The sequence below is a fragment of the Syngnathoides biaculeatus genome, chromosome 18 (genome assembly GCF_019802595.1).
Source record: "Syngnathoides biaculeatus isolate LvHL_M chromosome 18, ASM1980259v1, whole genome shotgun sequence".
NCBI lineage: Eukaryota > Metazoa > Chordata > Actinopteri > Syngnathiformes > Syngnathidae > Syngnathoides > Syngnathoides biaculeatus.
Genome location: NC_084657.1, coordinates 8,482,444 through 8,495,690, shown reverse-complemented (window position 1 = coordinate 8,495,690; position 13,247 = coordinate 8,482,444). Strand labels below are relative to the sequence as shown.

The 13,247-nt window shown below is 43.3% G+C and overlaps 1 protein-coding gene across 2 annotated transcripts in view; it reads left to right on the top strand.

The window, feature by feature from the left end:
• igsf9bb (immunoglobulin superfamily, member 9Bb) overlaps nt 1–13,247 on the top strand; it is a 142,522-nt gene that overhangs the window by 23,223 nt on the left and 106,052 nt on the right. For both annotated transcript variants that reach the window (XM_061803778.1, XM_061803777.1), the window contains exon 2: nt 9,256–9,447. In XM_061803778.1, the coding sequence (XP_061659762.1) occupies nt 9,256–9,447 (192 nt within the window). The remainder of the gene's footprint in view (nt 1–9,255; nt 9,448–13,247) is intronic.

The window sequence follows — 13,247 nt, the reverse complement described above, 5'->3', positions numbered from 1 at the left end:
CTCCACTACCCCTGAATAGACCTTACCAGGGAGACTGAGGAGTGTGATCCCTCTATAGTTGTAACACACCCTCCGGCCACCGTTTTTGAAAAGGGGGACCACCACCCCAGTCTGCCAATCCAGAGGGACTGTCCCCGAAGTCCATGCGATGTTGCAGAGGTGTGTCAACCAGGACAGCCCCACAACATCCAGAAGCTTTCGGAACTCCAGGCGAATCTCATCCACCCCCGGGGCCCTGCCACCAAGGAGCTTTTTAACCACCTCGGTGACCTCATCGAATCAACACTTTATGTGGAGGTTAAAGTGGAAATAAACCAAATGAGAAATTGGACATGGATAAAGCTAATTATTTAAGCATCATCAACAAATGAAATGTGATGCCAGAGACTGACCAACAGAAACTACTGAATTGGCGTTGTCACAAAAACCTTACAAAAACTTCACAATGCTCCTTTTTTTTTTTTTAAATACAATTGACTACTGATTGGCATGGTGAGCACCTGTAGAGTGTTGACCTCACAGTTCCGAGGACCAGGGTTCAAATGCCGGCCCCGCTTGTGTAGACTTTGGATGTTCTCCCCTTCCTTGCATGGGTATTCCCCCGGCACTCGGGTTTCCTCCCACATCCCAAAAACATGCATTAATTGGACACTCTAAATTGCCCCTAGGTGTGATTGTGACCGCTACTGTTGTCTGTCCTTACGTGCCTTGCGATTGACTAGCAACCAGTCCGGGGTGTAACCTACCTCTTGCCCGATGACAGCTGGGATTGGCTCAAGCACTCCTGTGACCCTGGTGAAGATAAGTGGCTCAGAAAATGGATGGATAGATGAATACTGAGTTTATTATTTCACTTGGCAGTTGATTTATTGTCGTTTTCAAAGTTCAAGGCAAAGAAGCCTCCTTCTTGGGAAAGAGAATATAAGCCAAATAAAATACCCATGTAGTTATGGCAGACTTTTTCTATAGTCTGCCATAACTACAGTGTAGACTGTTGACCCCTAATTTGTTCAGATTTAGGGAAAAAAAAAAGTCCATAGGAAATGCAACAGTATATTCCAGCCTTGTAAAAAAACTGACATTTATTACAGGTTCAGGTATTTTTATAACTTCACATTTTAGCGTCCAGAGACATACATACAAATTAGCCGAATGTAAAAAAATGAAGCACACTGTAACATAATAGATGGTATTTAAATTGTCTTTTTTTAATAGCGCTAACTCATAAAAGATGTTCAAGCCAATTTGCATATGGAGTACTTTAAATCTAGATTCTAGTTAAATTTAATTCTTAATGTGAGAGAGCATTGTTCTAGACTAGAACATTGAATCAGTGAATTGAATTATAAAAACATTTCTCATGTGAGAGGAGCATTGAACAGCAGTGTACCTGCTTCTTGTTGATTTTGACTGTCAAGTATTTTGAGCAGATGTTTGACAATACTGAAAAGATTTTTTGTGGGCCAAGTTGGCTATTAACATTTTAATAATGCATTTTTGTAGTAAAATTCAATGCTATCTGGAGGTTTTATTTTATTTGGATCATTGCCTTTATGGGCAAACTGCATTTTATAATGCTACGCAATACAGAGTCGTTCCATATTAACATGATGGTGGTATTTAGTTTTATGAGGTTACAGTAGACTCTACCTTAGTGGCCAACCTTACAACTTCATATTCCCATGGGTCTTCGATTGTAAATAATCTAAATCCGAACTGGGATGCTGAGGGGATGCCAAATGAAAATCTGATGTGGTTCCCATCTCGATATTCTGCTCTCTCACTCCGTCTTTCATCATCTGCAATGAAGTCATAGCACCAAGGGCCCTGCTGCTGTGCAATCGCAGATGATGTCACCAGCAGCCAATCAACACATAGTGAAGCTTGAAATAGTGTGTGTGTGTGTTGTAAACCCCTGGGAACACATGTATACTGTTATCTGGTTCTACTGGCTATCATGAAACCTTTCCTTTTCGTCAATTTAATGATTTCCTGTGATATATAGAAATACAGTGGCATTTTTTGAAACAGGAAATGGTTGGGCGTTTAAATAGGATGAATTCAGAAAGTTAAAAAGCCTAAATCACATCTTTTTAGTTCTTGTTGTTATGACTTTTTTTAATATAAAAGATTACTTTTCTTTTCCAAATGGAATATTTTAAAAGGTCCAATATTATGGCAATTTATATATCCATTCGGTATGCTCTGACATATACTTAGTATAAAAGTCCATCCATCCATCCATCTTCTTCACCGCTTATCCTCACAAGGGTCACGGGGAGTGCTGGAGCCTATCCCACTTGTCAACGGGCCGCAGGCTGCGTACAGCTTGAACTGGTTGCCAGCCAATCGCAGGGAACATTGAGACAAACAGCCGCACTCTCAATCGCACCTAAGGGCAATTTATAGTCTCCAATTAATGTTGCATGTTTTTGGAATGTGGGAGGAATCCGGAGGGCCCGGAGGAAACGCACGCAGGCACGGGGAGAACATGCAAACTCCACACAGGTGAGTCCGGGATTGAACCCGAGACCTAAGAACTGTGAGGCCAATGCTTTACCAGCGTATCCACCATGCCGCCCCAGTATAAAATTGTCAATTTAATTATAAAAAAGAGAAAAAACCTTGGTTTTGTCATACCAGTCTCCACAAAAGCCCCCCCTTGCATCCGCTTTGTCGATATTTGGCTCAGACACTCCCAATCCCTGCCCTCCCTCTGATTGGTTGCCTTCGTGGAGAAGACTCACTTACGAGAACATGCTATGTTGAAAGCAATAGCTCGGGAGCCGAGAGGTAGGCAGAGGTCTTAGTTCGTGACGTAGATAAGCTTGAGAGATTAAATTAACCTGATTTCATATCTCTCTGCACACACACAAAAAAAGACAACTGTCTGGATCTCAGCAATGTGTGAGCCTCCATACTGTATTTCACATTTACTGAAGCACCTTAAAGCCAATATAACACCCAAAATGCTAGAAAAAAGATGGTTTGGCATATGAGATATCCTTTATGGGTCTCTAAAGTTCTAGCTAACTAAATGCAGCTCAGAGTACGCATGTTTTTTTTAGTTTTTGGAAGTGGTACCTGAAATTGCTGCCTCTGAAGTCTCACTTATTCTCATGGTGGACTTCAAAACTCACCTGGAGAATGACGGGGAGACCTGCAAGGGTGTGATTGGGTGAATCTGAACCTGTGTGGTGCTTTGTTGTTGGATTTATCAAGTCCCATCGGAACGAAGGGTAGGACCCAAATGCAGGACTAGGACGATGCAAGGTAGTTCAAGGAGAAACGTTTATTATATGCCGAGGTCGGGGATCGAGCAGGCAGTCTGGTGCAGCAGCAGTAGTTGGGACGTCGGGCGAAGAGAGCAGGTGAGCGGGCAGGCAGGAGTCGGTACACAGGAGAATGATCAAGGCAGGCAGAAGTATCAAAGGAGTCAGGCTTACAAGGGTGGTCGGCGAACAGGCGAAGGTCGGTACACACGGGTTGTCGATCAGGGACTCGAACAGGACATGAAGCTCAACGAACTGGCCCGGGGTCCAGTCATCATCGGGGTGATATAAATACACAGCATAATCAGGGTGCATGAGGCGCAGGTGTGCACCTCCCAATCAGCGCAACCCCGCGGACACCCGCACAGCCCGGGCTGGAGCGGCAGGATCATGACAGGATTTCTGTGTTTGTCATGGATAATCTGTACAAAACACTATGTGCATGCAGTAAGGGTGTCCATATATACACTTGGTACAATGATTCCCTAGGCTGAAGTTCAATGATTGACTTTTGTGGTCATGTCATCACACTTGGGGCCATATGTATTGCCTTCGTTGACACTGGCATCTTGTTTGTTGTCACTGTCATCTTTTTTTGGCCTGCTTAGATTGACTTCAACATAGGAGTCTTCACACCTCAGCACATAATCTAGAAAAGCAGAGCAATTATGCAGTTTAAAATCTGTCCACAGGGATGACTATGTCATCAGCAGATTTAACAAGATGGCAGTTTGGGTGAGACGGCACTGCACTGATTATTTAGAGCAGAGGTGTGAAACATACGGCCCATGGGCCGGAACCGACCTGCAAGGAGGTTTGATCAGGCCCGCAGGATAATTTAAAAGTGGAAAAAATGCATAAAAGACACGGAATAAATATTTTTAATAAAATGCAATTCATGGATTATCCGCTGTTTTAATCAGAGAATACGATAACAGCAGGCTCAGTCTCTCACTGAGACAGACCCAACACAGCAGACTGTATCAATGTGCCATCTGCTGCTTGTTTGTTTTTATCCTGGTCTCTACCCCTTGTCGACACCCTCATTAGCCAAAATGTCATTATCTAAACGGAGGAAAATAGATGCAGTGTTGAATTTTCAATGAAAAATAGACCACGTCCTATTTAGTTATAAAAACGCACGGAAAACTTTTGTGGTTGGTGTGTTCGCAACAGGTTTTAGTATTGAAGAAATATAATATTCGTTCGCCACTAACGAGACTCTTCAAAGCAAATATGTGACTGCTTGCAAGGACAACTGAGAAGAGATAAGATCAATGAATTGCAGGTGGGTCTGACAGTGGTCAACTTTCAACCAGAGTCGAAAAGTCAGTGAAGCAGCGGTAAAACCTAACCTAATTGCTAGCAAAATAGCATTAGCATCAAAGCTGGTTTCCGACGGTGACTATGTTAAACGATGCATGATGAAGGCGGCTGAACTTGTATGTCCAGAGAACCGACAAGCTTTTGCCAATATTAGCCTGAGGAGTAATACTGTAGCAGAGAGGATTTCGGACCTATCAGCAGATTTAGACAGCCAGTCAAGTCATTTATTGTATTTTCCGTTGCAATTGACGAGATCACTGACATCACAGACGCGGCACAACTGGCCTTATTTATTCGTGGAGTTGATGAGACACTGTTATGGAATAGTTTCTTGAGTTGGAAGACATTTTCGGATGTTGTTGCTGCACTGGACAGAGTTGGAGTGGACTGGTCCCGTGCTATCAGCCTGGCTACAGACTGCGCACCATCCATGGTTGGAAAGAAAGCCAGTATTGCGACAAAGTTCAGAGAAAAAGTACAAGCCCTTAATGGTCCGGCCCACTTGACATCTACCGAGGCCGTATGTGTCCCCCACAATATGAAATGAGTTTGACACCCCTGATTTAGAGCTTCGGCTTCACAGTTCTGCGGACCGGGGTTCAAATTGCAACCCCGCCTAAACAGAGATTGCATGTTCTCCCCATGCCTACATGGGTTTTCTTTGAGCACTCGAGTTTTCTCCCGGATTCCAAAAACATGCGTGGTCGTATAATGAAATACTCTAAATTGCCCGTAGGTGTGAATGTTAGTGTGAATGGTTGTTTGTATGTTTATATGTGCCCTGTGATTCGCTGGCCATCAGGTCAGGGTGTACCCCGCCTCCTCCCTGAAGATATTTGAGATAAGCTACAGCATAGCACTAACCCCAGAGAATGGATGGATGGCAGTTTGGCTGATTGGACATGCGGTCATTGGTATAATAGATAGACTGGAGGGAGAGAATGGAGTTTTACAGTTGTGTCAGAAAAAGTTTTGTTAATGACCACTAGTCTGTGTGAGTTGTTGGTGAGGAAGTCTATTTAGTCCCAAAGTGGAGGGGAGTTTCACAGACAGGAAATAAAGCATCAAAACCAAAGATAAATCTGCAATCAGTTGTCTGGTTGTTGTATGAGGACAAAATCAAAATAATGCAAATTTATCTAATTCGCATCTTGCCTGTAGATAGCTGGGATAGGCTCCAGCACTCCGGTGACCCTTGTGAGGAGAAGCGGCTCAGAAATTGGATGGATCACTGTTGTTTTATTTGATAAGAAGGATCACCGAGTTAAGAGATACTTTTGTACTCTAACTTTTTTTTCCTTGGCAGTCCTGACTGTTCATTGCAGACAAAAGGTTTGTCCTTTTTTGCAAAACCACCAATCCAGACTGTGATACATGAACAAAGGACTGATTCAATGACTGCTGTGTAGAACTGCTTCAACAGCTTCTGTGGCAGGCTGCGATTCCTCAGAAGGTGCAGGACATACATCCACTGGTGGGCTTTTTGAGGATTGAGTTAATGTTGGTTTCCCACTTCAGGTCATGAGAGACTGTCATTCCCAGGAACTTGAAGAGCTTGACGGTTGACACAGGGCAGTTGGACGGTACGAGGAGCTGCTGCGGCAAAGCATGCTTCCTGGAAGCCACAATCAACTCTACAGTCTTGGACGTGTTCAGCTCCTGCCACTCCACTTCTTAGCGATACGCGGACTTGTCACTGATTTTGATGAGGCCAATGACTGGTGTCATCTGCAAACTTCATGAGTTTGACAGACAGGGGTGTTTGAAGTGCTTTTGTTCGTCAAGCGAGAGAAGAGCAGTGGAGAGAGGACAAATCCTTAAGGGGGTGGGGGAGAGGGTGATGGTGGAAATGGGTGAGGTGGTGTCGCCCAGCTTCAGCCTCTGCCTGTTAGGGAGCTGTACAGTGCAGGATGCAGCGCAGTCCCATGTTGATTGCATCATCCACAAACCTCTTTGCTCAGTAGGCAAACTGCAGGGGGGAAAGCAGTGGTCCTGTGATGTGCTTTAGGTGGTTCAGCTACATGTTTTTTTTCTAAATTCCACAAAGATGGTAGCCACTTGTCACATTCTTACTTATTGCCTTGACAGAATGCAGGCCTCTTCGGATTGTTGTTTTATCTTAAGAACTTTCCTTTTCTATCCGATTTCACCAAGATGACCTTGGATACTTGGAGGATATATCATTGGAATTCTAAAAAATGCTAAGGAAAGGTGCCTCGATATCACCATTATTGACTTGAAAAAAAAAACACACTCTAAAAATCATTCAATAAAACCTTTATTTTTATTTGAAGAATGTTCAAAACATTATATCCGGGGAATTGAATAAGAGAAAAAGTGTAAAAAAAAAAAAAGAAACTAACAGCAGCAGCTTTTGTAACAAAAAATGGAAATGTCAAAGTTTGTCATTTACAAAATGTCAGATGACACTTTACCCAAGCAGAGAAATCAAAGATCTCGATTCAGCATGTTAAAGAAGGATCACCAGGTATCTGTGTTAGTATGTAATTGACCTTTTCATCCTTGGTACACACGCCTGACTTTGGTGCGGGCTGCTTGGGATCAATTCCCACTCAGTGATGGTGTCAGTTCAGGGTGTAGTCTGCCTTTCTCCCAATCTTAGCTGGGATAGGCACCTGCTCTGCCGCGACTGTTGTGAGCATAAGAGGCTAGGACAATTGACTTTTTTGTCCTTCTGATATTTTTTCAAATGCAATATATTCTATCGTGAGATTTAGCGACTGAGTGATGTTAATAGCTTTTTTCCCCCAGTTTAATAAAATAGTTTTCTCAGCAGTAGCTAACGCAATGTGTATTGATTGTGAATAGTTATTTAGGAGGTCAATTATGCTTAAAGTCGACAATAGGTGCAATCTTGGGGAAAGTGGAATCCTGTAGTTAAAAATAAATGGGAGTTTCTGTATATCCAATCACGCCTTCTAGGTCTCACTGTCATTGCCCACGTGAGCATTGAAGTCCCCCCAGCAGAATGATTGATTCACAAGTGGGAGCCTTCTCCACCATCACCTCCAAGGACTCCAAAAAGTGTGGGTCGTCTGAACTGGTGTTTGCTGCACATGCACAAACAACACTCAGGAGCCGTCCCTGAGAAGTAGGTTATCCTCTCATCCGCCGGGGTGAACCCTAATGCCATGATGCCAAGCCGGGGGTGCCATATGACTTCCCACACCTGCTTGGCTTCTCTCACCGTGGGCAACTCCGGAGTGAAACAGAATCCAACACACGCAGCTTGGTCTCATTCCCTGCCAGAGACGTGACATTTCACATCCCTAGAGCCAGCTTCTATAGCTGAGGCTCAGATCACCAAAATCCTCGCCTTCATCCACGACCTTGCTCACACTGCTCCCAACCCTTATAGCCACTCACAAAGGTGGTGAGCCCATGGGTAGGGGGACCCACACTACCCTTTCGGCCTGTACCCGGCTGGGCCCCATGGGTGTAGGGCTGGCCACCAGGTGCTTGCCATTGAGCCCCACCTCCGGGCTGAGCTCCAGAAGGTTTCTCCAGTAACCCCTGTCAAGGCAAGGGTAAACAATACAATCATTTTACTCATCATAGCCATGCTTTTTCTGGTCCCTCACCTAAGACATGTTTGCCATGGGTGACCCATCCAGGGGCATAAAAGCACAGACATCTTAGCTCCTGGATGATTGGGATACATAAACCCCTCCACAACGATAAAGCGACAGCTCAAGGAGGACTGAGATCCAATACAACTTCATTTGCTCAACATTTTAAAAGTACGCACAAAGTACCAAAATGCTGAGATGAGGGTTAGCCAAACTTGGTTAAGCAAAAGGTTAGCCAAGCTAGAGAAGATCTGTGTGGAAGAGTGGGCCAAAATCCCTTCTGCAGTGTTTGCAAACCTGGTGAACAACTACAGGAAACGTATGACCCCTGTAATTGGAAACATACCAAATATTAGCATTGTTGGTTTTCTCAGGTTTTCAAAGACTTATTTGCAACTGTATCACACAAATAAATCGTTAAAAAAATCATACACTGTGATTTCTGTTTTTTTTTTTATTTTTTATTTTTTTATTTTTTTAGATCATCTCTTTCACAGTGGTCATGCACCTATGATGAACATTTCAGACCCCTCCATAATTTCTTAGTGGGAGAACTTGCAATATAGCAGGGTGTTCAAATACTTATTTTCTTCACTGTATATATATATGTGTGTGTGTTCATCAGATACAAATAATTACTGAAAGAGCAGAACTCTTAATAAACATAGTACTATAACCCGGTTGCGCTGACCTCGTATTCAGGTGCAGCTTCCATGATAACCTTTGTAATTATTTTGTCAGACCTTTTGTCAGATTTTGAGACTCAACAAATAGCTTGTCCAACAGCAGGCCAGGAATACAACCTCAAATGCTGACTTAAATTGTTATACTGTAGCTAGACATATGATATGCTTGTTAATCATTGGCATCAATGAAAAAATTGAATAGCATATTGTCATGGAAAGTAATTGATCTCTGACAGTAAATGCAGGTTGCTTTTCTTATTTGTACTTTGTACTCGTACATTGTCTCGTAATTATCACAAAATATGTGGTAACTAAAAGTGTTACTTTTATCTTACCGTTTGTTTGCAATTAGATTGTGACCTCTTCTTGCTGTTGCTGCAGGTGCCCACGGAGTGCGAGAGGAGCCACAGTTTGTGACAGCACGTGCTGGGGAGAACATCATACTGGGATGCGATGTGTCCCACCCTTTGAATGGCCGGCCATACGTGGTGGAGTGGTTCAAATATGGAATGCCAATCCCTTTCTTCATCAACTTTCGGTTTTATCCTCCTCACGTCGACCCAGAGTATGCTGGTAAGATGTGTTTCTTTAATGACCTCTGAAGTTGAAGAATATATTCATTGTTCAAGAATATATACCACTGTAAATATGAAGGCATACAGCAAAAACACTAAATCATTCAAAGTTTAAATTGACATAGAAATAACAAAGGCATAGATGCAAGATTTACACCTGATATTTCAACATATTTACTGTTGCAAGTACAATCCATCCATCCATCAATTTTCTGAGCCGCATATGCTAACAATGGTCGTGGCAGTCCTGGAGCCTATCCCAGGTATCTTCTGCCAGGGCCCAAGGTACACGCTGAACTGGTTGCCAGCCAATCGCAGGGCACTTCGAAACAAACAACCATTCACAATCACAATTTAGAGTCTCCTATTCATGTATGTCTTTGGGACGTGGGAAGAAACTGGAGTCCCCAGAAAAAACATGCACGAGGAGAACATGCAAACTCCACACAGGTGGGGCCAGGATTTGAACCCCAGTCAGAACTGTGAGGCTACCGCTCTAACCAGTCGTGCCACCATTTATTTGAGGTATGATTTTAATTTTTATCGTAGCTATTCTTCCCAGTGATGATACAGGCAAGTTTTTCCAGCGTTTTACGTAAGATAAGATTTTTTTCCAGAAGTGGTGCCTAATTTAGACTGGTTAGCTCTGTCAGCATAGCTCAAAATATTTCATGTTTCCTATGGGAGTTTTCACTGATGTCACATTTTTTGCTGAATTGGGCATACACCACTGCACGCCACCATTTAATCTCCCTACTTATCGTGTACCCAGTGTAGAACTCTACGGAATATTCTCAGTTACTGTTTGTGTTTTTGTGTTTCACGGGTGTCTCGGGACTCAAGTACACAAGAGAGGACTTGCTAACCATCAGAGAGCCTTCTTCTAACTTTTCTTCTGACTTTATGTGACAACTCTCGCCAATTCAATGAAGCTTTTTCCAGAGTTGCTAGTCGGCGTGCTCTTCAAAGCCTCGCAATCCGGTACACTAGTCCAGCTGCGTAAGTGAGGACATCGTCATCGACCTCACACAGGTGCATCTGAGTCAGGATAATACATGGAGTGGAGGTGGACTTTTAAAGGCGGACTAACAGGTCTTTGAGGGTCAGAATTCTAGCTGATAGACAGGTGTTCAAATACTTATTTGCAGCTTTATCACACAAATAAATCATAAAAAAAATAATATATTGTGATTTCTGAATTTTTCTTTTTAGATTATCTCTCTCACAGTGGACATGCACCGACGATGAAAATTTCAGACTCCTCCTTAATTTCCAAGTGGGAGAACTTGCAATATAGCAGGGTGTTCAAATACTCATTTTCTTCATTGTATGTGCGAAGAATGCACTCTCTCAGCTGCAGGACTGTTTTTCATAGACTGTTTGGGAATTATTTGAACACCAGAACCTCCAGGAACACACAGATGCTCTTCTGTCTTATATAAAAAACTGCATAAACACTGTCACTGTCAATAGAAGGATCCAGGTTTTCCCCAACCAAATACCCTGGATGACCCGAGAGACAAAGGCACTCCCGAGACACCACAACACCGCATTCAAGTCAGCAGACAAGGCACAGTACAGCACTGCCAGAGCTGACTTAAAGAGAGGCATCAAAGTGGCCCATGCGGCCTACAAAAAGAATATTAAGGAGTGCTTCACGGAAAATAACTCAAAAAAGATGTGTGAGAGATTATGACACAAACTCACAAACTACAACAGAAATAACGAAATGTGTGCCAGAAACGCAGACGTCTCACCGGCAGAGGAACTAAACCATTTCTTTGCTCATTTAGATTCAGCCAATTCAATCTCATCACTACCACCTCCCATCAGTCGCACACTGACACTTCAGGAACATGAAGTGAGACATGTGCTGTAAACACCAGGAAGGCTGTTGGCCCAGATGGAGTACTGGGGAAGGTACTGAAAGCCTTTGCTGATCAGCTGACCAGTGTTTTTGTACAAAAATCTTCAACAGCTCCCTACAACAGTCAACCATTCCCTCCTGCCTGAAATCTGCAACAATCTTCCTGTCCCCCAAAAATCAGCCATTGACAGTCCAAACCTGTTGCACTCAGACCTGTGATCATGAAGTGCTTTGAGAGGCTTATTGCACATCACATAAGGGGCTCACTCCCTCCCTCTTTTGACCCCTACCGGTTTGCCTACAGAGGAAACCGGTCCACCGAGGATGCTACTGCAATAGCTCTCCACACTGCACTAAGCCATCTGGAACATCAAGGGAACTACGTCAGCATGCCTTTCATAGACTTTAGCTCAGCCTTTAATATCATCATCCCAGGTATTTTGGTTGACATACACTCCCTCCTTGGACTATCGCCGTCCATCTGCTGCAAGATTAAAGACTTCCTCACAAACCGTCCACAGTCTGTCATACTTGGGCCATACCTCTCTTTCTCAATCACCCTCAGCACCGGGTCCCCCCAAGGTTGTGTACTGAACCCTTTGCTATACAATCTGTACACATATGACTGCATACAAGCTCATCCCAGCAACTCCATTATTAAGTTTGCTGACGATAGCCCCATGATCAGGCTCATCTCAAAAGGAGATGAGTCTGCGTACACAGATGAGATTGTAAATCTGTTAAAGTGGTGTTCTGCAAACAGCCTCACACTGAACACCACGAAGACAAACGAAATTATCCTGGACTTCCAGAAGTGCGGCATGGACCTGGTCCCACTGTCCATCATACATACATACGTACAGGAGTGGCAAGGAAAGCTCTGCAAAGAGTGATCAACAGCGCCCAGAAGATCACTGAATGCTCTCTGCCCTCCATATAGAACATTGCCAACTCCCGCCATCATGTGAGAGCTACGAACATTATAAAGGACACTTACCATCCTGGTCACCACCTGTTTAACCTGCTGCCCTCTGGCAAGCATTACAGGTCCCACAAAACAAAGACAAGCAGACTCAGACAGCTTTTTTTTTCTTAGGGCCATCAACTCCTTGAACTTAAAACCACTAAACAGTACTGTAATGTAAAATTATGGAACTGCACTTTTGTTTGTTTTTCTTGGTTTTAATAATCTTACCAAGGCCTGGACAGTGAGTATAAGATAAAATGCACCTTATGCATTTATTTATTTATTTATTATTTAGATATTTATATTTTAACTTGTTTTTGCAAAAACTGTGCCTTAATTGTATGTATTTTATCTGTTATTTTACCTCATACCTAAGATGTTCTTTTATTTTTATTCTATTTTATTTGCGCAAGCACCTTGTGGAGAAGCGCTCGTTATTTCGTTGTATGGACACTCGGATATGGTCAAAGGCTTTTGTGTGATTTGATTGATTGATTGAGACAAGAGAGTCCACCTCAGAGAAGTCAGGCTCTGCTTCTTCATGGGAAGACGTGTTGGTGGAATTGAGAAGGCTTTGGTAGAGCATTGTAACTATGGGGTGTTGAGCCCGGAACTGATCAGAGACAGATTTGTGTTCGGCATGCTGGACAAGGGGTTGTCTGAACACATGCAGTTGGATGCGGGTCTAACTTTGGATAAAGCCATACAAATGGCACGGCAGAGTGAGGAGGTGAAGAAACGGCAGTCTTGTCTGCTTAGGGAAACCAGTTCCGAGGCAAGTGATACAAGATCTGTTGACAGAGTGTTCAACAGCACCTCCAGGTCAGGTAAACACAAACCTCACTATGCAAACAGCCAAACAACCAAGCCACACAGTGCTCAAACAACAAAACAACGAAAGAGGCGCACAGACACGGTGTCAAAAATGTGGCAGCTCTCCTTCTCATCCCATTCGTAACTGTCA